The 27,775-nt window shown below is 40.9% G+C and overlaps 1 protein-coding gene across 2 annotated transcripts in view; it reads right to left on the bottom strand.

Annotated features, from left to right (window-relative positions):
• Window positions 1-11,064: 11,064 nt before the first annotated feature.
• The window catches only part of LOC132378452 (collagen alpha-6(VI) chain-like), a 116,304-nt gene continuing 99,593 nt past the window's right edge, over window positions 11,065-27,775 (bottom strand). For both annotated transcript variants that reach the window (XM_059945377.1, XM_059945378.1), the window contains exons 27-33: window positions 21,824-21,859; window positions 21,676-21,738; window positions 17,390-17,452; window positions 14,355-14,390; window positions 14,219-14,255; window positions 11,375-11,393; window positions 11,065-11,277 (exon numbers count right to left, since the gene is read on the bottom strand). In XM_059945377.1, the coding sequence (XP_059801360.1) occupies window positions 11,196-11,277; window positions 11,375-11,393; window positions 14,219-14,255; window positions 14,355-14,390; window positions 17,390-17,452; window positions 21,676-21,738; window positions 21,824-21,859 (336 nt within the window). In that variant the 3' untranslated portion in view covers window positions 11,065-11,195. The remainder of the gene's footprint in view (window positions 11,278-11,374; window positions 11,394-14,218; window positions 14,256-14,354; window positions 14,391-17,389; window positions 17,453-21,675; window positions 21,739-21,823; window positions 21,860-27,775) is intronic.

Genomic DNA, 27,775 nt, shown 5'->3' on the forward strand with positions numbered 1-27,775 from the left:
CCCACTTGACTGGTACTCCTTCCACAAGCATCCAATCCCTCCACCATCGACAGACAGTGACAGCAGTGTGTACTATCTACAAGATGCACTGCAACAACACACCAGAGTTCCTAAGGCAGCACCTTCCAGACACACGTCCACCACCATCGGGAAGGACGAGAACAGCAGATACCTGGGAACACCACCACTTGGAAATCCCCCTCCAAGTCACTCACCATCCTGAGTTGGAAATATAGTGCCATTCCTTCATTGTCCCTGGGTCAAAATCATGGAATTCCTTCCCTAACAGCACTGTGGGATTGCAGCGGTTCAAGAAGGCAGCTCATCACCACCTTCTCAAGGGCAATTAGCGATGGGAAATAAATGCCGGCTGAGCTGGTGACGCCCACGTCCCGTAAATTAATAAATAAAAAAATTTTAAAAGCTGTAACACTTTACTCTGCATTCTGTTATAGTTTACCTTGTACTGCCTTTATGCACTGTTATAATGAATTAATCTGTATAAACAAGATTTTCACTGTATATGTGACAATAACAAACTAACTTACCAATTAATATCCTACGCTGCCATCTAGCTCTATATCAACCATGAAGTTAGATACATTGATCTAAGTCATTGACATAGGCAGTGATCTGTGGATCCCCAGCACTCATCCTTGTAGCACTCCAGTTGTTACACTTGACAATTCGATAATGACTCATTAATCCCAACTTCTTTTTGTTCACTAAACAATTCTCAATTCATACCTGTATTTCATCCCCACTGTCATTGCTTAATTTTATTTTAAGCACCTCATATGTAACATCTTATTGAAAGCATCTGAAAATCAAAATATGGAACAACTTACTTGTCCCAAACTTTTCAGCTAGTTACTATCTCGTAGCTCCCTGAGATAAGACAAATAAAATTTCCCTTTCATAAATGCTTGCTGACTCTGCAATCATATTAATATGTTCTTTGCATCCTGTTGCTATTTCATTAATAATAGACTCCAGCAATTTTCTGGCAGGCTAGTCTGTAAGGCATCCTCCAGAACCTTTATAATCACAAGAATTTTTGCAGATGCCAGAAGTCTTGAGCAACCCAAACTGAATGCTGGAGAACCTCAGCAATCCAAGCATCATCGATGAAGGGGAATAAGCCATTGATGTCTTGGCCCAGGACCTGATGAGGGCTCTCAGCCCAAAGAGTGACTGTTTATTCCCTTTCATTGATGCTGCCTGACTTGCTGAGTTCCTCCAGCATTTTGTGAGTATTGCTCCAATTCTTTTAACTTTGTTATCAAACAGTATTGTACAAGTATACACATTGACATTTATTGTATGGAGGGTTAATAGTGCATAGTAATAAGTTATGGTTTTACCGTAAACGCTCCTCACGGTTCAAACACACTTACTTTCCAGGTTTTTCAGGAAAGCTACTGAAAACTTTTGTGCATATTCTATTTCATTTGCTAGATGATGCAGATGGAGTAAATGTAGACCTTGAGGGAAACTGACAAACTCCTCCAGGACTGTAATGTTGGATCTTTCTCCAACAACCAATGCAAAGACAGCAAGTCCTTTACATTTGGCATCCTTTGATAATTCCATCAATCTCTTCTCATCAATACTTGTGTCCCCTGAAAGTATTACAAAAATAACCCTGTGAGTTATCTGCTTTGTAGCGTTTGAGAAGAAATTCCTCAGGCTCCATTCAATAGTTCTATCAAGGCCACAGGAGTCCTCCAGTTGATTAGATGAGTCTTCAATGTGTCGCTTTTTCAGTGTTTTTGCAGTGTAATCCAAAATCCCAAACTCCAGATGAAGTGGTTCTTTGCCATACATTGGTGTGTAACTTGGAGTATTTTGTACAATAGCCACTCTAGGATGAATATTAGAAGCCTTTGGTTCTTCAGAACTTATAAACTCATTAATCATAGAGTTTAGAAAATGCTGAATAGTATCTGAACGTGTAGATTCCATTGCATCTAAATCATCAAGAACAAAAGCTACTTCCAGGTTTCCTGGAATATTACGGACGACTCTAGTTCCTTCACACTGTCTATCTGGATTACACATATCTGAAAAAGAAGAAAAAATATTTAATGGGAATATCTGAGTATTAGAACCAGATTTTGAATTACAGCAAATTATTTATTTATACAGCAAAATCAAGACAGCAGAAAGCAGGAAAAAAAACAAAGGTTTTTATTTAAAACAATGATAAATAAAATATTGTGGATGTTAGAATCAGAAGCAAAAGCTGAAAAATAAATGTTTCAGCCAGTCAGGTAGCATCTTTGGAAAGAAAACCAGCTAATGTTATAGATTAACTACCAATGTTCCCTCCAAGGTGTGCATGTGTGCGCACACACATCTTTTGCTGTTAGTGCACAATGAATTTAGACTGGTCATGAAAGGTTGTCACCCTCTACCTCGTTGGCATGTTAAGTATATTTCATGATCCTACTCAATCACATTTCCTTTTCCAGTTTGTGATGCAGATGGGTGTTGACAATGTTGACTTGTCTGCAAATTTTAGAACATACTTATTTATACTGTTTTTATTGAAGAAATTATTCTGTGTGAACTTGTTGTTGTAACTGGGCAAAAAAAAATTGCACAGCATAAGATCTTTGTGCATTCGAGTCATTACAAATTAGAGGGAACATTATCAACAACACTTCATTGGAACTGGAGTAAGAGTGGAGGGGTTAACTTTTTCAAAGTAAAACTGGGAGGAAGGAATGCATACATAGAGATGGGTCAAGACAGATCAGCTGATAAAAAGCATGAATGTTTAACATTAAGCTATTTTAAAATGCAAGTAAAAAGGGCAGATTTTTAATACTATTATTGGATTGGTATACAAAGATATTATTTCATCTGTTATAGAGCAGATTATTTCATTATAAATGGTATAAGTACTTTAATTTTACATTAAGGAGGGCAAAATGTGTGATAACCTGGGACCGAAGAATTGACTGAATGCAAAGGTTAAGCTGCCAGCAGACATAATGTAAGCCTGTAATAATAGATATAGTTAGGCTATATATCATAAGTAGACTAAGGAATTTATAGCAGAAAATGAAGACAAAACATGAGACAGCTAATAGGATACAATTAATTTTTCTTATGTAAAAAGAAGTGTGAATTAAGAAGATCTTAGCACGTTATTGACCAGGTTTTAAATTTAAAATCATACCAAAGCACAAAGTGCATAAATAGACTTGGCGCAAAAGATCTTGGGACCTTTGCTGTTGCCTTGGCAATACGACTACTGCTTCCTTGGAAATAACATGGAAAGAAAGTTAATTTAGAAGTGAAGAAATAAATATGCAAGTTTAGTTAAAACATATTTCACTTAAGTAACAAAACTACAAATGTTGATTTCAATTGTGCTAAAACAGGCAGGTTAGAGGCAGCTAAATAAGGAGGACCATTTGCCTTTCATGCCATCCCAGGTTGGTTCCTTTAGCAAGAAATCAGTAACCTCATTAAAGGTGCACATCAGATGCAACAATTTAATTGGGAACCAATTTGCAATTACTCAAAGAAAGGAGCAGAGAGTGATTCAAGTGATTCAATATTCAAGATTGTTCACTGTTATTTCTCATACATGTGTAAAGGAGAACAAGATAATAGTTACTGTGAATCTGATGCAGCACCAAAGTTAACACAATTAGATATAAACACAATATATTCTTAAAGAATGCAATAAATATAAATACATAAAATCACTTATATACATAGATTAATTGTATGTCCATACAGTGACCTTAGGCACAGGAGTGTTTGTACATAAGGTGATTGAGAGGAAATGATAAAGTAGTGGTGGTGGGGGTGGTGGAGGGGTGGGTGTTGATCAGCCTTATTGCTTAGCTGATGTGTTTTTGAGTTTGGTGTTCCTGGAGTGGATGCTACGTAGCCAGGACCACCATCAGGAGCCAAATCCACACTCAGAAGCAAGCCAGTTTTCTTGTAAGGCAAGAGAGGCAGGTAGTCCCTACAAGTCTCATATGGAGCTTCGAAGATCCCAAGTATCAATCTAGACCTCAATGATTACTAGGTGCTCTTTCTCCTTGCCATGCCCCGCCAATGATTCCAAAGTGTGGGATTTTATTTTTGCAGTGCAGTATGATGGGAATGATTTAGAGTGACTATGGCATGTAAGATAATCTGCTGGGTGCTCAAGAGGAAGACATATGCACCAAGGATATTCTGAGAGATATTCCACTAGGCCAGGCCCATGTGAAACAATACGCACTTTAATAAGACTGCCTCAATGGAAACATGCCATGTCGTGTTGCCACTGTGGGAACAGGATCATTCAGCCAATGATTGTTAACCTTAATTCCACGCAAGGCGGAAGACACAAATGTTCACTTTTGTAAAATGTATGTCTTCTGTTTTGTGATCACTGAAGTTACAGCAAAGGAGGAAGTCATTAGGCCTATCCTGAGGGAGCAGCCCCTTTATCCCACTCTTATCCCTTCCCCTGCATGCCATTTTCCCTCAAGGACACATTAAATTTCCTCTTGAAGGAACTACTTCCCCTTCCACAAGGCAGAGAATTCCAGATTATAACCGAACTTGCTGTAGCTATTCCTCTGTAGCCCCTGGTACTTTTCTGTCCAAACCCTTAAATCTGCATGCCCTAATCTTGGAGAAATCTAATAATAAGAATCCATCAAATTTCTGATGAGCCTTATTTGCTTCAAGTAATGTAATTCAAGTTTCTTTAGACCAGCATTATCATTGAAATCCCTCATCCTAGAACCATTCCAGGAAATTCCTCCTGTGCCCACTTTGGAATCTTCACATCCTTCCTACAATCTGATGCCAAAACCCAATGCGATATTCATGGTTTGAGCTAACTTGTCTTTTCTACAGATTCGTCATGGCCCCATTACTTTGGTATACTGTACTGCTTTTATTTATGAATTCCAAGATCACATGGTGAATTTTACACTCTTACTAAATTCTGATACTTTTAAGGATTTTTGCTGACGTACACTTAGGCCCTCTGTACCAGCACACACTTTGGAAACGTCACCCCACCTACTCCGTGATACACAATTCTCCTTTGCAAAAGAACAGAAGGCAATGCAAAATGTTGCAGCTCCTCTAAGATTTCAAGGTTCCTATTCCTGCAGAGTCCTGCACCACATAAACTTGGAGAGCAGAAAAGATTCCACTCCCGAGATGAAAGGGTTGTCACATCAAAACGATTGAAGATAGTTTGGGTCAGTATTAGAAATAGAATGCAGACTGGTACAACACAGGAACAGGTCCATTGGCTCACAGTATCTGTGTTTACCATGACACCAAAGTAAGCTAATCACATTTGTTTGCACATGATCCATATTCCTCCATTCTTTGGAGTTCGGAAGAATGAGGGTGACCTTATTCAAACATATCAGATCCTAAGAGGATTTGACAGGTAGGCATTGAAGTGTTTTAACTAGTGAGAGAGTCAGGAGTATAGGTACAAAACAAAGGCCAAGGTTTATGCACAGACATATAGTTTTAGTTTAATTTGGCCTTATGGTTATCACAGACACTGGGCCAAAGTGTCTGATCCTGTTCCAGACTATGTATCAGTCATTTAAAACCGGTATGTGTGGAAATTTCTCTTCTCAATGGGTAGTGAATCTCTGGGATGTTCTCCACCAGAGGGTGGTGGGGGCCAGTTTGATAGATACCTTTTAAATATTTAAAGATAAATATTTGAAAGATCAAGAAAATGAGGATTATTGGCACAGAAGAAGAGTCCAGGCCAGCATAGTTCAGCCACGGTCTTTGTGCATGGCAGAGCAGACTTCAGAAGCCTAGTGACTTATTCCTGCTTCTGTGTTCTTGCATGCGTCTCTGCCCTATCCCCAACTGTGGCTGTGGTCTTGTCAGGCAGTTTAATTGTCATTCCCTTCCCTTTGCTGGGGTCAGGCGATGCAGCCACACTGCCCCCTGCTGGTTTGCTGCTGCTGGCACAGATTTAGCAATACCTTGTCATCTGAAAGAGAAGCAGCCAAGGGAATATCACACTGTGTCTGGGTAAATGCAGGTGTCACTGTTGAATAGCTGACGCTGACTGACTTTTCTAAGCATAGGAAATTATATTGGGACATAAAGATATTAAGTCCAAGTCCAAATCACAGAATTATAATTAGAATTACACTTAGAATGATCGGAGTGTGTGCTGTGAAACTCGTGATACACTAAAGCACAACCTAACTACTTATACTGAGGTGTTGTTAATGGAGTTCTGATATGTTATGAGCTGAGTGATGGCCATGGCTATAGAGCTAAAGTTAATATTTCCTTCAGATGCAAGCTCAGTTTCTTTAATTATATAAAGGGAACCCTGTGTCTATATACAAGTCATACTAGGAGAGCTTGGTGGTACTGAGGTGGGTTATTCAGCACAAGTCAGCCAAAGTCATTTTTGTTTAATAAAGTAGTTAAGTGATACAGGGGTTCAGGGGCTATAAGGCTCGAGGAAAACACCAGGCACTCACAACCCTCTGTGTAAAAAACTTACCCCTGATGTTTCCCCTAAACCCCTCCCTTAATTTTGTACATATGCCCTCTGGTGTTTGCTATTGGTGCCCTGAACAACCACATTTTATTTTGGTGCCTGATCTCTGCTGTTAATGTGCTTCAGAACACTGGGCTTTATAGGTAACTTTACTTACTCCCTGTTACGCTGCTGCTTTTGAGGGCAGTAATGAAGGTCGTCCATCTCTGATGGTGTTCGGGGCTTTTTTGATCATGTCAGTGACGTGGTCTTCACTGCTGTCAGTTATGCAAGCTCCAGGTGGAGACTCAGGAATGCCACTGCACTCAGATCTAGGATTTTTCGTTGCTGTTTCTGTAACAGCTTTGTTTGACTAGTCGGGGTTGTTAGCCTGAGCTGAACCCCTGAACCCGGAGGACCAGAGGACCACTCATTCTGGCCTCTACCCTTTGACCTGTTTGGCATGGGTGACCCTACCAAGAACCAGAAGCATAAAGCCCTGACTCCAGCCAATGAGGCACACAAGCCTCCAAACCCTGCGTCAAAGTTGTGATCCTTTTGGGGGGCAGGTATCACTAGTAAGGCAGCAAATGCTGGGCACTGAATAGATCTCTGCTTTTGTGACTATTATTACACTGTTTGGTATTGATTGATGCAACAACTTCATTGGCAGAACCTGACTGCTGGATTGCCTCAAACAGCCAAGGTCTACTGGAACAAATGGGAGCTTTTATTTCCTTAATACAAGATGCTTCTACAAACAACAGCATTCCATCAATTCTCCTATTTCACATGTAAGGCAACAACCTGATGAATGAGTCTGTCACTGATTTCTGTACCAGCTTTCATGTACAGTGATGAACTGGAAGAATGGTTCTGGACTGTTTGAACTGGAATGTTAAACCAACCTTACTGCACTAAGACACATATTGTTCACATGTCAAATTCAGGGTGATTAATACAATTAACAATATTTTTAATATAGCCAGTATCAGCCTGGAAGAGCACACCGGTTTAGTTGGAATAGATCAGAAGACATTCCACAAGATCTCAAAATCGCAGCCAACAGATTCATGCTCTGTAACTTTGTTTAATAAACAACAAGAAGACGTCACTTCCTTCCAAGTTCCAGACAAGTTGTCAAGTCCTGACCAAGAATGTGAGCTTCCATACATCAGCAGCAATTTCCATGTCTATAAAGGAACTCAACTGGAGTGAAAAAGGCAGAAGTATTAGATATCTAAAATTTGTTTTAGTGTGAGCTACTCCATCCCTTTTCCATTTTCAAACACAAATAGAGCACTATCTCCAGTATCCCACTGGTTTTGCTCTATACAAATCTAATAGTAAAATGGAAATGAATTGTCACCAGTTTGTTACCATATTTGCTATGTGTGCAGGGTTCCGACATTGCCTCCAATTCATACAGCTATTTTATGTGTTCTAACCATCTCCTAACTCAGTATTTCTGGGGGTATTCCCCATTGATGAAGTAAATGCCCTGGGGGCACAAAGGGCTGGTTAGAGTTTATGCCATCCAACATTTACTTCCACTCTTCACTTGATATGCTGCAACTGATTCTGTTGGTCAGCTGATGTTATCGGTTACTGTATCTTACATGTGGGAGAAAAGAAAAGGCCACATCACTGTTCAGAGAGGTCTCTACCCTTTCAAAGTTCAAAAGACCCAAGTTTAAAGAAAAATATATTATCTGAGTACAGATATGTCACGACATACATCACCAGGTTCAAAAACAGTTACTACCCTTCATCCATCGGGCTCTTGAACGTAAGTGCATAACTACACTCATTCTACTTACAGTGTTTGCACAACCGATGGTCTCACTTTGAGGATTCTTTTATCTTGCTATTTTATCCTCTTTTATCCTGAGATTCTTTTTCTGCAAGCATATTTAGTAAATCTACAGATCAGTAACCGTAAACAGGATCAATAGACATAGGCATCTGTTAATCTCGTGAGACCATGGATTTGCGCCTTGGAAGGTTTCCAGGGTACAGGCCTGGGCAGGGTTGTATGGGAGACTGGCAGTTGCCCAAGCTGCAAGCCTTCGCCTCTCCACGCCACCGATGTTGTCCAAGGGAAGTGCACTAGGACCCAAGCAGCTTGGCACCAGTGTCGTCGCAGAGCAATGTGTTGTTAAGTGCCTTGCTCAAGGACACAACACGTCGCCTCAGCTGAGGCTCAAATCAGTGACCTTCAGATCACTAGACCAATGTCTTATCCACTAGGCCATGTGCCAGCACTCTCAATAGACAACAAACTGTGCAAATGCAGATATAAATAACGTGCATCACATAGCAAGATAAAAAAGTCCTTAAACTGAGACCATCGGTTGTGCAAACACTGTAAGTAGAATGAGTGTAGTTATGCACTTAGGTTCAAGAGCCCGATGGCTGAAGGGTAGTAACTGTTTTTGAACCTGGTGGTGTGACTCTTGAGGCTCTTGTACCTTCTACCTGATGACAGCAGCAAGAAAAGAGCATGGCCTGGGTGCTGAGCATCTTTGATGATGGATGCTGCTTTTCTATGGCAACGTTTTATGTAGACTTGCTCAAAGGTTGGGAGAGTTTCACCCATGATGTACTGGGCCAAATCCACTGCCTTTTGTAGGATTTTCCACTTAAAGGCATTGCTGTTCCCGTACCAGACCATAATGCAGCCAGTCAGCACACCTTCCCCCACATTCCTATAGAGGTTCGCTAAGGTTTTCTCCGCAGAATCTCCACAGACTCCTGAGGAAGTAGGAGCACTGTCATGCTCTCTTTACAAAAATTTTTTATATGATTGGTCCAGGACAGGTCCTCTGAGATAGTGACACTCAGGAATTTAAAGCTACTGACCCTCTCCACCTCTGGTCCTTCAATGTTACTGACTCGTGGACCTCTGGCTTCCCTCTCTTGAGGTCTACAATCAGTTCCTTGGTCTTATTGACATTGTTATTAGACCACTCAGCCAAGTTTTCAATCTCCCTCCTCTACGCTGATTCATCACCACCTTTGATACAGCCTGCAACAGTGGTGTCCTCCGCAAACTGATGTATAGTGATGGAGCTGTACAGTCAGAAGTGTAAAGCTAGTATAGCAGTGGTGCTGTGGTGCTCCTGTGCTGATGGGAGGATGATGGTGATAAATGCCCTGTTGTAATCGATAAAGAGCATCCTGATATATGTATCTTTGTTGTCCAGATGCTGCAGAGTTGAGTGAAGAGCCTGCTGTATGAGATAGCACCTGCTGTAGACCCATTGTTTCTGTAGGCAGATTGAAGCAGATCAAAGTCAAGGCTCAGACAGGATCTGATATGCTTCAATACCAACTTCTCAAACCTCTTCATTACTATTGATGTAAGTGCCACTGGGCGATAGTCATTTAGACAGGTTACCTTGCTCTTCTTGGGCAATGGTACAATTGAAGCCTGCTTGAAGCGGTTGGGTACCACACATTGTCGGAATGAGAGGTTGAAGATATCTGTAAATACACCAGCCAGCTGGTCAGTGCAGGTTTTCAGTTCTTGGCCAGATACTCTTTCTGGACTGAATGGTTTCCTTGGATTCACTGTTGAATGCAGCCCACACGTCATCTTCAAATACTGAGACCAAACCACCATTGGGAGAGATGGGGGTGAACAATAGTTCCTTCTTATTTTTTGGCGATCAAAGCAAGCATAGAAGGCATCGAGCTCATCTCCAAGCAAAGCCCTGCTGTCCCCTATGGCACAAGATTGAACTTTGGCCCTCAAACCCTGCCACAGCTGTCAAACATCCCTCATTGATTCCAGTCCGGAATCTCAACTTTTCCCATGAGATGGCTTTCCAGAGATCATACCTGCACCTCTTGTAGCATTCTTGATCTCCAGACTTGAATGCCCCTGATCTGGCTCTCAGCAGATTCCAGATTTCATGGTACTTAAGAGTTTTTTTTATAATTCCCCAGCATACACAACTGTCAATCCTTTGTGGTGATATACCATTCATATCACAGTGGTTTACTTAACAATGTAAAAGTTCTTATACTACATAATGTTAAAAAGTGTAAAAATGTACTTTTCCATAAATGCAACCTCCTGTGTGGACAAATATGCATGAGTCATGTACTAATATCAATCTTCCCTCAGCCTCAATTAATCCTCAGGAGCTTTCTGAAACAAATCATGGCATCTAAAATTATTCACATCATGCTGCTTGTAATTGCAGTTAACATCATGCTCTAGAGAGAACAAAAATTGAAAAAAAAATGTATAAAATGAAAGCATGCATTAACTCTCACCTTAAAAACTTGTTCTAGATTCGGGACGTTTTTAAAGGAGATGATGACAGGAATGATCTGTGAAGCGGATAATTCTCTGACAGCCACTTCCAAAGCTCTAGCGTCTTGGGATCCTCCATTTGTCAGAAAGACTGCTATTTTCCTCATTAGCATACCGTTACGAACTCGCTTGAAAGTATTTCTGACAACGTGCTGCATACTGCTGGCGATATTCCGTCGGTTTCTTGAGCGCTCATGAGCTAGGGCTTCGATTTTTTTCAGAAGTGGCTGCTTTTTCCTAAAATCTGAAAATCGAATGTAAGGCTGTGCTTCGTTATGGTACGTAAGGACAGCCACGCGGGCCCCTGTCGGACAGTTGTTTTCAGCGATATTGATGTCATTCAACAAATTAATCACAATTTTCTTCATCCTTTCAAACACAGGAGGAGTGACATCTGCAGATATGTCCAGAGCGAAGGCCAACTCCGTTGGGTAGGCTGGGCATGCTCCACTTCCTGAGAGAAAGCAACAATATTTTGCATTTTAAGAAGGCATTTATTCAAGAAAAGTGAAGGAAACTTATTTTTAAAGTTTTTTTTTTAAAAGAGTTACCTACTTTGTGAACAACAGGCTGGAGGAAAAAAGAGGAAGGAAAATTAATACAATGAAACAGACTTTTATTATTTACTCAATCCACTATGTGTCAATTTTCTCACCATTTTTCAAAGCTCTGGGTATCCATTAATTGGTATAGAGTAGGGGAACCATTCTTGACACAAAGTTTGGTCTATAATGCCTATCATCGAGATATTGTAGTTGCTAGCTGTGGTGAACTACATATAACGCCCCCCTGCTGACTGCTCCTGTGGCTCCTCCCACTGACCCCGGTATAAAGGCGATTGAGGCCTGAGCCCTGCCCTCAGTCTCCAGGATGTAGCATGGTGCTCAATTGCTGCTTGTTCTTTCTTCCAGCCAATAAAAGCCTATATCTCGCCTCATGTCTCGAAGAGTTATTGATGGTGCATCACTAGCTGGGAATCCAAATGACAGCAGCAGCCTTCCGGCACATTTATGATACTATTCTCATAATAAACCATGACCTGCAAAAATATGGCCTGTTAATGTTTGTTGGGAATGGACAGATCATAAGAGAACACTACTTTATTTCCAGGGCTGCCATTTTGCAGCTTAACACTATAGCCCATGCCTTTTGTTAAACACATGTTCAAGAGTAAAACAGACCTACTCAGGTTGCATTGGTGCCATTCCTCCATTCATCCAGGTCTCCATCCACTCCAATCTCTCTGCCCTGGACCTCCTACACTGTTCCAACACTGCCTGCACCACATTTTCTGACTGGACACGGTACGGCCTTCCCAACTCAAAACCAAATTTCACAATTTCAGATAATCAGCAATTCCGCCCAAATACGTCTTATATTTCAAGCATTTACTGGTGGCTTCACCTGTCACCTTCCAGCCAGCCTCCTTCTCCTCACCCCACCTTTTTATTCCAGCATCTTCGCCCTTCCTTCTCAGTCCTGAAGACGGGTGTTGGCTTGAAACGTTGGCTGGCTGTTCATTTCCATAGATGCTACCTGAACGACTAAGCTCCTCCAGCATTTTGTGTGTATTGCTTTAGATTCCAGCATCGGAAAACTTCCACAGTGTGGTATACGGCGTCCGGTGCTCCTGGGTTTCTCTTTTATATATTGGTGAGACCTGACGCAGACTGGGAGACCATTTCGCTGAACACCTACACTCAGTCCGCCAGAGAAAACAGGATCTCCCAGTGGCCACACATTTTAATTCCACGTCCCATTCCCATTCTGATATGTCTATCCATGGCCTCCTCTACTGTCAAGATGAAGCCACACTCAGGTTGGAGGAACAACACCTTATATACTGGCTGGGTAGCCTCCAACCTGATGGCATGAACATTGAGTTCTCTAACTTCTGTTAATGCCCCTCCTCCCCTTCTTATCCCTGACATATTTAGTTATTTGTTCTCTCTCTCTCTCTCTCTCTCTCTCTCTCTCTCTCTCTCTCTCTCTCTCTCTCTCTCTCTCCCCCCCCCTCTCCCTCTCCCTCTCCCTCCCTCCCTCTTTCCCTCTCTCCCCCCCCCCCATCACTCTACCTGTTCTCCATCTCCCTCTGGTGCACCCCTCCCCCTTTCTTTCTCCCGAGGCCTCCCGTCCCATGATCCTTTCCCTTCTCCAGTTCTGTATCACATTTGCCAATCACCTTTCCAGCTATTAGCTTCATCCCACCCCCTCCAGTCTTCTGTCATTTTGCATTTCCCTCTCCCCCCACTACTTTCAAATCTCTTACTATCTTTCCTTTCGGTTAGTCCTGACAAAGGGTCTCAGCCCGAAATGTCGACAGTGCTTCTCCCTATAGATGCTGCCTGGCCTGCTGAGTTCCACCAGAATTTTGTGTGTGTTGTTTGAATTTCCAGCATCTGCAGATTTCCTCGTGTTTGCTCTGTGTTTATGACTTATGACTTTTTTTCCTGTTGTTCTCTACAAGCAATTTTTAGATTTCATTCATCTCTTCCCAGACATAATCTTTGCTGTTTTGTAGCCAATTTTCACTCCACCCAACATCACTTTTAGCGAGCATTCCCTCCTGCCCTCCAGGCTGCCCATGGCCTTCACAAGCTTTCTCTTTTGTTCACCCCATCCCTCCTGCAATTTAATTTGTTCGTTTTATCTCTAACTTGAACCAGTTCCTCTGCTTCCCTCTCTGCAAATATCATGAAAACCTGCAAATATTTCCCCATGCATTTTGCTTTTACTATAGTCACTTATGGGAGGGTAGCTAGCACTGGTAAGAGCACATGATCCATTCTGGATACTCAAGGCTGAAGGCTAATTTGGAGTGTTCAAGCACCACAGATAACAGGCAGGTAGATTACTGTCCTAATGGAGAAGGAGAAACTTTGCTTGGGCATCAGCATTTAGGTATTCCTTTGTCACTCCCTGAATTATTTTAGATGGTACATCAGTGAATCATCTTCATTATCAGCATGAAGCTCAGACCACTGCATCAGTATGCTGTTTTAAACTTTCCACATCAGCTGATTGTATTAAAAACTTACATCAAATCAGCTCAATATGTGCAGGGGACCCACAGAGATCAGGGCTGGGAATGAGAATCAATGTTCTAAAGGCAGCGGAGATCACTAATACTTCATAAATTGTTTTAGGTTTAATCTAGGAGAAAGTGTTTTTAATTATTCCACCATCTTATTTAGAATGTTATTTTAATTTTTTTTCATCTTAAAATAAGTATCTTGATTTATAAATAATAATTGAAAAAAACTGCTAGAATTTAAAGAAATTGAAACCTATGCTAAACAAAAGTTGGTTTTATTTTTAATGTTTCTAAAATCCCACTCTTTACTCAGAGATTCCAGCTTTAAACAACTAGTAGAAAGGAAGAAACTGCAACTTACGACACATGTCCTGTATATATCTCACAAGGTCACATAACTGCAAAGAAATTGTAAAGGTATAAGTTTTTAAACAACCCCTGGATAAAACTTCTCTCTGTCAGACTCTATTTCGATCTACATACGGTCAGTGACATACCGTTTGTGATCTGCGACCAGGGGATCCTTTGGGGCCCTGAAGGAAAGGAAAGATAGAAGTTTTAATAGTTGATCTATTTTCCCATTTTCCTTAAAATAATGTTCTTTTTTGCATGTCTGTGTGTGTGCTCGCTATTTTGAATGTGCTGTGCATGTTTTGTACCTTGGCCTCAGAGGGCTGCTGTTTTGTTCAGCTGCATCTATATTTGGTTGAATGATAATTAAACTTGAATTTGATTTGATTTGAAGATTCCCTACCCCCACCCCCGCTCAAGGTATTAAACAGTTAGCACAATGCTATTATATCTCAAAGTGGTGGCGTTAGGAGTTCAATTTCAGCAGCCTCTGTAACAAATGGCTTTCCAGTGAGCGTGTGCGTTTCCTCTGGGTGCTCCCAAGGACGTACCTGTTAGTAGGCTTATTGGTCAGGTAAATTGTCCTGTGATTAGGATGGGGGTAATTAAGTGTGTTGCTGGGTGGTACATCTCGTTGGGCTGTAAGCTGCATGTCTAAATAAATTTTGCTGGTTATCTCTGCATTCCCCGCCATATAGTTTTTGTTTGCCTGTAAGCCTAACAGTGTTTTTTTAATATATAACAAGGCCATTGATCTCAAATTGGATTAGAGTGCTTTCAGCCTGGTCCCATCACGAACTGCCGTGAGTTATTTGTCTTGCATTGCTTTGCTGTTGGATTACCAGCAGGTGGAGCCAGTAGGCAAAAACAAAGATTGTCTGCACGCACATGAACAGCACATACTCTGCATCACTAACACAAAGGTAACAGCGGCAATGAGATAAAAATGACCTAAACTGGGTAAAGCAAAATTCCTGTAGGTTGCTTTAGAACCTATGAGTGATGTGCAATGTTTCATTAATACAATTAAATTTTCATTGTTTGAAGAAAACTGCAGAGATAAAACCTGGCAACACCTGGGCAGGTACAACAATTCACAGAATCAGAGGAGGCTTTGATTCTAATAAAACATTGTAACCAATAGTTAGGTGCAAATAATATAATGAGATAAAAATATTCCTTGTTTTTTTGGGCCCCATAGATTTTGGACTTTTCAAAAGCCCGGTTATATAATAGAAATTGGAGGATTTCTGCTGACACAGAACTTGCTGAAACATTATGGAAGCATTTCTATCCCAAGCTGTTCCTCATTAGAGAATATTTCAGATTTTATTGTCGATACCAAGGGAAAGGTAAAACTCTTGCAAATTACATCATTACATTGGAAGCCCATCAAGGCTCTTACGTTTGTGTTCCATTCACACATGCTGCCTTCTGGGATCAGATTGTCTGTGGTCTTTAAGGCTAGCTTTCCATAAAAATCATTACACGCAAAGGGTTTGATTTTTAAGACAACCTTTGATAGTACTCTCACTTTGGAACTTGCTCAAGGGGCTTACCAAGGATTTAACAAACCATTCTGACCCATGATTTCAGTTCACAGGGCACCAGGAGCCAAGATGAATGCCAGAATACAGAGTGAACCTTCTCCAGTGTCCTCAGCAGCACACTCCTCAACCTACTGCCTCGTGCCACAAACAGGTAGTCAAATCCCTGACAGGAAAGCTGCCACAACTGCGGAAAAATATGCCACTTACAGAGAGTATGCAGATGTGTAGAAAGCTCTGTTCATGCACAGGATAGGACTGATGCCAAACAGGTCACTAAGGAGCAATTTGGGATATAACCGTGTATGCAACTCACAGAAGAAGAGATGAAATTTCCTTCTAAGAGTGATTAGAGGGTGTAGTGCTTGAAAATGAAATTACATTTTGCACAAAAATTATAACTGAAATTACAAACTTCAAAAAATTGTTTGAATTGAAATGTCTGAGAAGATAGATCAGTTCAGTAAGAAAGTGTATTTGTCACCATATACAACCCTGAGATTCACCTTCTTGCGAACATTCACATTAAATACAAGAAACAAAATAGGACCCAAGAAAGATTGCACACAGTGTAATGACAGACAGATAACTAACATGCAAAAGACAACAAGCTGTGCAAATACTAAAATAAAGGAAAATAAGAAATAACAGCAATAGATAAATAACTATTAAATAGCAAGAACATGAGATGAAGAGTCCTTGAAAGTGAGCCCATAGGTTGCTGGAACAGTTCAGTGATGGGGCAAATGAAGCTGAGTGAAGTTATCCCCCCAATTCAAGAGACTAATCCAAGTGGTGTGGGTCCCTGAGGCTCCTGATGCAACAGTGAGAAGAGGGCATGGCCTGGATGGTTGAGCTCCTTAATGATCGATGATGCTTTCCTGTGACAGTATTCCAGTGTTAGACCCTACCCATGGTGGTGGTGAAGGGGAACAGGGCATTAACAGGGCAAAGCCGGCAGGAGAAAATACTACAAAGCAAAGGATGTGTTCCACAGTGTGCACCACAGGAAGCTCTGATAAACATGCTTATATATTTAATGACGCCTGTAGGAAGATTTCAATAGGAAGATTCATTTTGAAGCAAGACCTGTATCTGCTGTAGAAACATGGGATCAGGTCAGGCACTGACTGTTGTCATTTCGAAGCAAGACAAGACAGTGGTGACAGGGTCATGGTAAGTTAGAATAGATATTAAAAATATCTATAATCAAGTGAAGAGGATTTATCTGCAACCTTGGCTGGCTGAAGGGTTCTTCAATAAACTGCAATGTATCCACTCAACCAGCAGCTGGAGTGGGATTGAAAGTCAGAAGCCCACCTCGACTTTAACACTATAAAGGGTTGCACAGATATATTCACTCAGTCTATGGAGTTTAAGCAGCATCAGCCACTTTTTTTCCAGCACAGTGTGGACGATGTCTCCTGTTCCCTGGATGATATCCTGGTTTCAGCACCCATAGTAATAGGCAAATGACAAACCCGAAGATGATCCTATCTAGATTGCAGCAAAATGACATCAAAATAAAGCTACCAAAATACCAGCCCCAGTGAAGATCAATCACTGCCTTGCAAAAAATCAGCACAGTGATTACTATTCTAGCCATTTTTCCCACTTTCAGCAAAACAGCTTACCGTTGCTCCTGGAAACCCGATCATGCCTGCATCACCAGGATCACCAGCCGAGCCAGAAAAACCCTAATTTTTATAAGAATATTAATTATTTTATGTCATCTACAAGTAACAGTGATAGTTAAGATTTATTTTAATTTAATAGTAATTATGACTGAAACTATTTAATACAACAAAATTATCAAAATCATCAATATTTCAGAAGCATCATTCATACAGATGTTTCAAGAATGGATATAACTGTAATGCAATGATTGGTTTGTCAAACCCATCTACTGAAGTTTATTAAATACATCTGTACTTTCTCAAGATCTGCTGTTTAAGAACAATTTTACACAATTTAAACATCCTTTCTGTACACATGCTTTACAAAATGTTAGTGAAATAGTCATCCAAATTTTCATTTGTAAATCACATTAACACACCTAACATAGCTAAGCCTAAAATTTGGATCACAGGGTGTCAGTTTTAAAAAGTTAATGGTGCAAAGCTTGCTTTTGCATCAAGTAGATTATGCAAATAATCATTTCCTGGTGAAAGTTCATAAATCACAGAAGTTTACTGGGAATTTCCAAACATTGTCCGCATTAATTTGGGTGGTGGGGTGGAGATACGTCTCAAGCAAAGGGCGTATGCGACACTCCATCCCTCCACTAGCCTGCAGTCCCCGATAAGGGTCATGTGAAGCCGTGGGAGCAGGTGGTGGATGGTCATATGAGCAGCTGGTGAATATCAGAAGTCCTGTTTATGTGACACTGATGGCAGGCAGACAACCTCTGAAGAGTATTGATCACCTTTGGGTTCATCTGCCTTGTAAAGACACTGTGTAGAAGAAGGCAATGGCAAACCATTTCTGTAGAAGAATTTGCCAAGAACAATCATGGTCAGGGATAAGACCATGATCACATGCGTCACATGACACAGCATATAAAGATGATGATTATCCAATTAACGTTCCTGTGTTTTCCCAGAACCAGGCACCTAATACTGTCACTAAGGCTGCACTACATTCTTCTGCCCACACCAAAGTACGTTGGACCTCAAAGGTCTACAGTCCTGGTTGAACAGAATGTACATTGCAAAATTCACAAAATGCTGGAGGAACTCAGCAGGTTCCTCAGCATTTCCTCTGGAAATGATTAAATAGTCAACAGTTTGTGCCAAGACCCTTCTTCAGAACATTGTGCTACTTTGTTATTAAACTCGTTATTTAAAGGTACACCTTGCCATTACTGGGGACAGTTTCAAAGCTATCTTCAGACTCTACAGACATATTCTGAACATAGAACAAGACAGCACAGCACAGGCCCTTTGGCCCACAATGTTGTGCTGACCCTTAAACCCTGCCTCCCGTATATCCCCCCACCTTAAATTCCTCCATATACCTGTCTAGTAGTCTCTTAAATTTCACTAGTGTATCTGCCTCCACCACTCGCTCAGGCAGTGCGTTCCATGCACCAACCACTCTCTGAGTGAAAAACCTTCCTCTAATATCCCCCTTGAACTTTCCACCCCTTACCTTAAAGCCATGTCCTCTTGTTTTGTGCAGTGGTGCCCTGGGGAAGAGGCACTGGCTGTCCACTCTATCTATTCCTCTTAATATCTTGTATACCTCTATCATGTCTCCTCTCATCCTCCTTCACTCCAGAGAGTAAAGCCCTAGCTCCCTTAATCTCTGATCATAATGCATACTCTCTAAACAAGGCAGCATCCTGGTAAATCTCCTCTGTACACTTTCCAATGCTTCCACATCCTTCCTATAGTGAGGAAGCCAGAACAGGACACAGTACTCCAAGTGTGGCCTAACTAGAGTTTTATAGAGCTGCATCATTACCCCATGACTCTATCCCTTGACTTAAGAAATCTAACACTCCATAAGCTTTCTTAACTACTCTATCTATCCGTGAGGCAACTTTCAGGGATCTGTGGACATGTACCCCCAGATCCCTCTGCTCCTCCACACTCCCAAGTAACCTGCCATTTACTTTGTACTCTGTCTTGGAGTTTGTCCTTCCAAAGTGTACCACCTTACACTTCTCTGGGTTGAACTCCATCTGCCACTTCTCAGCCCACTTCTGCATCCTATCAACGTCTCTCTGCAATCTTCAACAATCCTCTACACTATCCACAACACCACCAACCTTTGCGTTGTCTGCAAACTTGTCAACCCACCCTTCTACCCCGCATCCAGGTCGTTAATAAAAATCACAAAAAGTAGAGGTCCCAGATCAGATCCTTGTGGGACACCAGTAGTCACAACCTTCCAATCTGAATGTACTCCCTCCACCACGACCCTCTGCCTTCTGCAGGCAAGCCAGTTCTGAATCCACCTGGCCAAACTTACCTGGATCCCATGCCTTCTGACTTTCTGAATAAGCCTACCGCATGGTACCTTGTACCTGTGACATGTGTATAAGTTAACAAAGAATATTTTCTTCAATAATCAGTTGTTGATATCCTCATTTTATGTGTTAGAGACCTCCAGAAAGATATATCTATTAATTTAGATTTTCCAAGGTTGACTCTACTAGAAAATGCAGCATTCACCTGGATGGCCTTCAGCCACATCCTTCTCCCTGGACTGCTCGACTCATGGAGAATCAAGTCCTAACTTCCTCTCAATGAAATCTTTCCGGGCTATGTCAGCAGACCTCTCTCTGCCTTAGCTTCCAATCTGCTGCTCAGTATTTTATTAAAGTGGTTACTAAAACACTGAATTCAAAAATTAGTAATTTTGTGTACACTGATTTCAGAAATGACAAGGTGGGATTTCGGTTACTGAGGTTGTCCATGCTGTTGGCTCTGCACAAACGCGGACAGCTAATGTCTACGTCCATGTGAACGTAAGAGCAAGGATATAATGCTGAGGCTTTATAAGGCAGAGGTCAGACCACATTTGGAGTACTGTGAGCAGAATGCAGCCCCTTATCTAAGAAAGGATGTGCTGGTATAGGAGCGGGTAAGAGAGGGCTTGTGAGAATGATCACAAAAATGAAAAGTTTACAAATGGGAAGCAATTGTACTCGCTGGAGTTTAGAAGAATAAGGAGAGATCTCACTGAAACCTATCAAATATTGAAAGATGTAGGTAGGGTAAACATGAAGAGGATGTTTTCTAGACTGAGAGATTCTAGGAACAGAGCGTGCAGCGTAAAAACACAAGGAAGTCCCATTAGAGCAGAGAAGAGGTCAGCGAATCTGTGGAATCCATCACCACAGGTGGCTGTGGAGGCCAAGTCATTGGGTATATTTAAAGCGGAGGTTGACAGGTTATTGATTAGTAAGGGCATCAAAAGTTACGGGGAGAATGCAGGAGAATGGCGTTGCAAGGAATAATTAATCAGCCATGAAAAAATGCGAAGCAGATGTCAATGGGCTGAATAGCCTCATTCTGCTTCTATGCGTCAGGTCTTATGAATTCCATAGAGAACCAAGATCGGCAGGAAAGGCACCTACTTACTCCATGTTCAAGACCTTTACATTGCTATCAGACTTCTGAACGAGTCACCTCTTTCACATCTCCTTCCCAATGAAGCTGCCCCTTTCTCCGAATCTTAGTTTTACCTCTCTTAGTTTTCTATCATTCAGGATTTCTTTTTCCACAACTTCAGATTGCTCTACAATCTTTGCACCATTCTCTTTATCAGTCATTACTGTATTCATTTACTCTGTTTTGGTCTGTGACTTTCATGCAAGCAAGGAATTTCATTTCATTAAGATAATCTAAATCTTTGTGGGCTATAGAAAGGATTTCCTCATGGTGGATGTGGTGAACTACATATACCTGTCTGGACACGCCCCCTGCTGACTGCTCCTGTGGCTCCTCCCACAGACCCCTGTATAAAGGCGATCAAGGCCTGAGCCCGGCCTCTCAGTCTCCAGGATGTAGTATGGTGGTCACTCACTGCTTGTTCCTTCTTCCAGTCAATAAAAGCTGATATCTCGCCTTCACGTCTCAGAGTGAGTTATTGATTGGTGCATCAGTGATGGCAATGGTTCAGGAAAGTACACATAACGTTTTCCTCCCTGAGGGAATTCACACTGCTGCACACTCACTGTGACTGATACTCATTTACTCATTTGGATGGATGCCATGAGGGATCCCACCAGTGAACTCGCAAGCACAGCTGCCAGCACCGAAAGAACCTGACGTCTCTCAAAATGTGCTCTTGCTTGTGAAGAATAGTTACAAGAACAAATCAGGAAAAAGTAAGTAATACTCAGCACAAGAAACAATTCTACATTTTGGAAGATTGGAAACAATGAGAGTAATTTAAATGAGCATCCTACCCTACGGCCTCTTGTCCCTTTGGGTCCTTTTTCACCAGGAGTTCCAGGTTCTCCCTGTGCTCCCTGGTTCCACAACAGACAGACACTGGTCAAACAGCAGTAAACTTTTCAAAACAAAATGTTACACAATAAAAATGATGACAATTACCTGTGGACCAGAATTTCCAAGGCTTCCTTGTGATCCCTATAAAATTTAATTTCATTATTTTTCATCCAAATACATATTTTACTCACAATCTTTACTGGCAGTTACACTATCAGTACACTTAATCATATTAAGCATGATTTAAATATTTCCTAACAGACTCATTTTCTTCAGTATATTTTAAAAGAAGCCTGAGCAATCTGCATGTGCGAATTACAGAAAAATACACCATAAATTCACAATGAGGGTCTACCCACCAGCATCCCCCCCTCCCCCAATATTTACATGCACCTGAGATATTTCAGGACCTCCCAGATCTTTTGACTGCAATAAAAGCAAATCCAAAAGAGTCATGTAACTGAGGCAGGAAGTGAGGTTGCTGGGTAGGGATTTGTTGGAGATAAGGGATCTTCCTCGTCTGATATTCGTTACCCTACCTCTTTCCAATTGGGCAACAAATTCTATTGCTGCCCACAGAAGTAAGTTTGAAGTATAAAGAAAGCTTCACTCTGCTTCTTCCTTGTGCTAAGAATTAAGATTGATAGGAACACTTGTGTTTGTCATTAATCATAGCCAATCATTGATTTAGTGCACATGTCAATCTGATGAACTGGCTATCCACACAAACAATGTTTCTCATCCTCTTTTACACCTCTATTAGGTCACCTCTCATCCTTTGTCGCTCCAAGGAGAAGAGGCCAAGTTCACGTTTCTTTCACTTTATATTTCATGACCCACTCTTCTTTATATTGGAGATGGTTTGATATCTGGTGCCAGATTTAGTCAATCAGAGTTGAAGTAAGTAGATTTTGATTAGGCCAAAGGCCTGCTGCTAATTGCTGGAACATCCTTCGACTGCAGGTTGATGGGACTAGGCAGAATAATCATCTGGCAGGGACTGGATGGGCCAAAGGACCTGTTTCTTTGATGTGATTCTCTATGACACTATCCTTTTGAATTTACAGCAGCCATTCTAAAGTCAAAAGATGCTTCATCATATGATTATGTCTGTGTTCACTGTTTTTCTCTGTTGCCTGCGTATCCAATCCTGTAGTAAAATTATTCAGCTTCCCAACCCAGCTGCTGAGGTTTCATATAACATAGTTTGTTAATTTTTCTTTAACTTAAGAGTATAATACCAGCATCGTCTGTATGAAATGTGATCAAACAGCATCACTGAATATGAGAGATTATCCTGTGTGAAGACCAATTAAACAAACAAAAATGGGCATCCAGTTTTCAGGCTCAAGGGGTTCTGCAGAGGCTGGAAACAAGATAACAGACAGAAAAATAGCGGAAAAAGAATTCAACAGGTCAGTCATCATCTCTGGGGAGGAATAAGGAGCTGACATTTTGGGCAAGATCCTTCATCTGGACTTTGTTATTATTATGTTAATTAGGGAGTTGCTTGAGATGACATTAGAACTTTGAGAACTCCTACTCTCCGGTGACTTCAATGTGGAATTCCTCCAAGCATCTATATTACTGACTGAAAGCACTTGACGACTGCAGGATCATAAATGAGTGAAACAATTCCATTGGCTTTATATTTTTATGTTTTCAGAATCTTCATATGGAGCAAACACTGGCTTCTCTTCCAGGGGAAAAGCTACTGCATTAGGATTTCAGAAAATGCTGGTAACACTCATCAGGTCCAGCAGCCTTTATGGAAAGAAAAACAGTTAATGCCTCAGATCCAAGACAAAAGCTTTCTGTGTCATAAATATTTACTGCTTCTCTTTATACAGATGTTGCCTGTCTTGCTAAGTGTTTGCAGAAGTTTTTTTTTATTTATTTAGATTTCTTATATATGTAGCTTTTTTCATCCAAATTTCTTCCTAATTTATCTTTCTGCTGAGTGAAGTTGATGATCTGAAGAGATTTTCAGCAAGGTGTCCTCATCCTTGGAGTAGGATTTGTGATACCAATTGCAGTAGCAAAATTTGATTTTTGACAGTCAGTCTACATACGTCGAAGGTTTGTGTTCTGCCATTGAAAGTGTATTTGATGTTCTCAATAGTGTACCTCTTTCAAAAAGAAATAGCTTAAATTAACTGCTGAAGTCCATTTTACAGTGTTCTTGATGTGCCTTTTGTTGCTGGAGTGGAAAAATCTTGTAAAGACTTTCTTTTTTATAGCACATTAATATGCATTAACGTCTTATGAATGAACACAGAAAAGATTCTGCATATAGCACATACAAAATGCTGGAGGAACTCAACCTGTAAGGCAGCATCTATGGGAAAGAATAAAGAGTCGACACTTCGGGCCAAGACTTTCAGGTAAAATGTATTAAGGTTCTGAAGCAAAGTCAATTGGGGGAAAATGTGAAGTGCACAGAATGCACTGAAGCAGAATTATGTTTTTTTTAATTTAAATTTTATTGAAGGAATGACACAATACAGAATACATAATGCATTACATTTTCCTCCATTTTGCTTTTATATCCTACCTCTAAACAAACCTCCCCTCACCCGCCCTCCCGGAACATACCATGGCAGCTAATGTATTTACAATACAACACTTCACAAATACAAGTACGGACATTTCACAGCCAGACCCCCACACTCCTTCAAGACGAAGGCCCACACACATCCACAATATGTCAGATGATCCAGGATATACTCATATTACAAATCATCAACCACCCTGTGAGGTAAACCATATGCGTGTTGAAAGGGGGGGGGGCAAATTCTCAAGTACAATCAAATGCCCTCAATTAATAGCTAATTCCTTAGGACTCACAAAATATGACAAGAAAGGTCCCCATTTCAAATAGAACTTTTCAACAAACCTCCTCTGAATGAATTTAATCTTTTCTAGTTTCAGAAAAAACATTACGTCCTCTAACCAAGCAGCAGCAGATGGGGGAGTGGCCGATTTCCAGACCAGCAAGATTCTCCTACGGGCCAAAAGCGATGTAAATGCAATGATATCCGACTGGTTTGCATTTAAACCCAAAGCATCATCTGCCACACCAAATACAGCTATAAGCAGGCAAGGTCTCAGTGTCACCCTCAAAACCTCACTGATAATTTAAAAACCCAGTGCCAATAGCCATCAAGCTGAGGGCAAGACCAAAATGCATGCACTAAACCAGCCAGAGAGAAGGTTGGAAGCCGGAGAACCAGCCTGTCACAGCCAGCATCTGTCCCAGGATATATGTCAGCAAGCCTGGCTTTACTTAAGTGTACCCTGTGTAAAACTTTAAATTATATGAGCCCCAGTCTAGCTCATGATGACGAGGAATGAACCCTATTCAATGTTTTTTCCCAATATTCCTCAGCCAGATCCATACCAAGGTCATCCTCCCACCTAGTCTTAGTTTTGTTTAGGTCTTGAACTCCCAAAGATATCAGCTGAGAGTACAGTGCAGAGATCAGCCCTTTATTATTAAAGCTAAGAGTGAGTTTTTCCCACAACATAGCGGGTGGTAGATCAGGGAAAAAGGGAATTTTTTCCTTAACAAAGTGGTGAATCTGCAGTTATTTAAAAAGATGATTACGCGGAAGGACATATTTACTGCTCAGGTTATTAAAACTATCAAATATATTACCAGTGTACAAATCCTTAATGCACATAAGACTGTTCAAGCCCCATTGTCTAAAGACTGAAATCTAGTGTAGAAGGAAGAAATAGACGAGTTCCATAAATGGGACCCAAAACTGAAGCTGATGTGAACTTATAGTTGCAGCAAAATTGATTAAAAACTTTGAGGTTGGAGAGCACAACCGGGTTATATATGAACTGAGAGGATTTCAATGGCAAGGAAGAATACACTAAAGCTGGGAGAGACGAGAAGTGGCAAGACCGTGTCTCAAGCAGGCACTAGTTTATATCAGGCCAGTGGAGCCAAAATAATACCTTTTGAATGTTTGACGCCCAGTAATAATGAATAAAGCTAGGAAGGCCCATTCCACCTACATCACGACCTCTTTGGAGAATGCGCTTATTAACCCTTGGGACCTTATTTTCCCAAATAAAGGAGGTTATAGCTTGGTCAACTGACTTGAAAAATAACTTAGACAAGAAAACCAGCAAGCACTGGAACAAATAAAGAAATCTGGGAAGTATAGTCATTTTCACTGATTGAATTCTCCCAGCTACAGTAAGGGGTAAACTGTGCCATCTCTCAAAATCAATCTTCATTTGGCTAACCTGAGGCCCGTAGTTAGCTTCAAACAGAGATGTAAAAGAGCGAGTAATGTGTATTCCTAGGTATACAAAACCATCTTGAGATAAAGGAAAAGGCAAAGATTCCTGTCGGATCTGTAGGGCCAAATTATTAATAGGAAAGCACTTGCTTTTTTGAAGGTTCAGTTTATAGCCAGAGAAGGCTCCAAATTGACCTTATAAAGACACAATAGCAGGACTGCTACCTACAGGGTCGCTAACATAAAGTAGGAGGTTGTCAGCATATAGGGATACATGGTGTTCCATGACCCCCTCCTAACGCCTTGAAATAATGAAGTTGACTTAAGTGCAATAGAAAGAGGCTCAATTGCAATTGCAGAAAGAAGAGGGGACAATGGGCAGCTTTGGTGAGTGCCACGCATTAATGGGAAATAGTCAGATCGAGAATAATTTGTCTGTATACATGCTAAAGGCAAGTGATACAATATCTCAACCCAGGCTACAAATATTCTACCAAAGTTTCTCCAAAGCACTAAACAAGTATACCCACTCCACTCTATCAAACGCCTTCTCCGCATCCAAGGAGGTAACAACCTCCGGACTCTGAGAACCACTGGGTGAATAAACCACATCAGCTAGTCAACGGATATTTTAAAAAGTGGCGATTTTTAATAAAACCTGTTTGATCATCTGAAATTGTCTTGGGAAGGGGGCGTTCTAAACGGCAGACAAGCACTCTAGTCAAGATTTTCACATCCACATTCAAAAATGAGATGGGCAATATAATCCACATTGACTCGGTCCTTATGCTTTTAAAGAAGAAGCAAAATAGATGCCTGTGAAAGAGGAGGGGGTAAGAAACCGTTCTCCAAAGATCCTGAAACACTTTTAGAAGGACTGGTATGAGCTTATCCTTAAATTTCTTATAAAATTCTATCGGATAACCATCAGGGCCTGGGGACTTACCACTCTGCATAGCCATAATGGCATTATTAACCTCTTCCTGCCCAAGAGCCCAAACTAAATTCTCCACCTCCTCTGGTTCAAGAGTTGGTATTTCCAAATTATCTAATAAAGTTCCACATTTATTATAATTGAGGGAAACTCTGAGGTATACAGAGAGGAATAAAAAGCTACAAAGATGTTATTAATCTCTTTTGGATTGCTTGTCAAGTTTTGGTGCATGTCTCTTAACTGGGGAATAAGTCGTGATGCAGCTTGGCGTTTCAACTGATGAGCCATAAGCCGACTCGCCTTGTCACCATATTCATAATAGAGGCCACGTGTCTTAGGAATTAATTGTTCTGACAGGTTTGTAGATAGAAGATTAAACTTCCCTTGCAAATCAGCCCGGCTTTTATGTAATTCCACAGTGGGTGCCTCAGAATATTGCCTATCCAGGTCCAAAATAGATTGTGATAACACTTGCATTTCCTTCCTACACTCTTTATTGGCATGTGAAGTATAAGATATTATTTGACCCCTCAAGTAAGCTTTAAAGTTTCCCAAAGTAAAGAGTACGATACCGACTCAGTTTTGTTAGACTCAAAGAATGTGTCAATGTTAGCCGATATATAACTACAAAAATACTCATTGAAAAGCAAAAGGGGGTTAAGTCTCCACAGAGGCCATTCTCGAATGTTTAAAGGAAAACGTAGGTCTAATTTCACGGGCAAATGATCAGGTATAACTATAGCAATGTACTCGATTTGTCTAATCATTGGTATCAAGGAGCTATCTATAAAGAAATAGTCTAGCCTGGAATAGGAGTGGTGAACATGAGAAAAGAAAGACAATTGCCTAACCGATGGATTCAAAAAT

Source organism: Hypanus sabinus, chromosome 20, assembly GCF_030144855.1.
Source record: "Hypanus sabinus isolate sHypSab1 chromosome 20, sHypSab1.hap1, whole genome shotgun sequence".
NCBI lineage: Eukaryota > Metazoa > Chordata > Chondrichthyes > Myliobatiformes > Dasyatidae > Hypanus > Hypanus sabinus.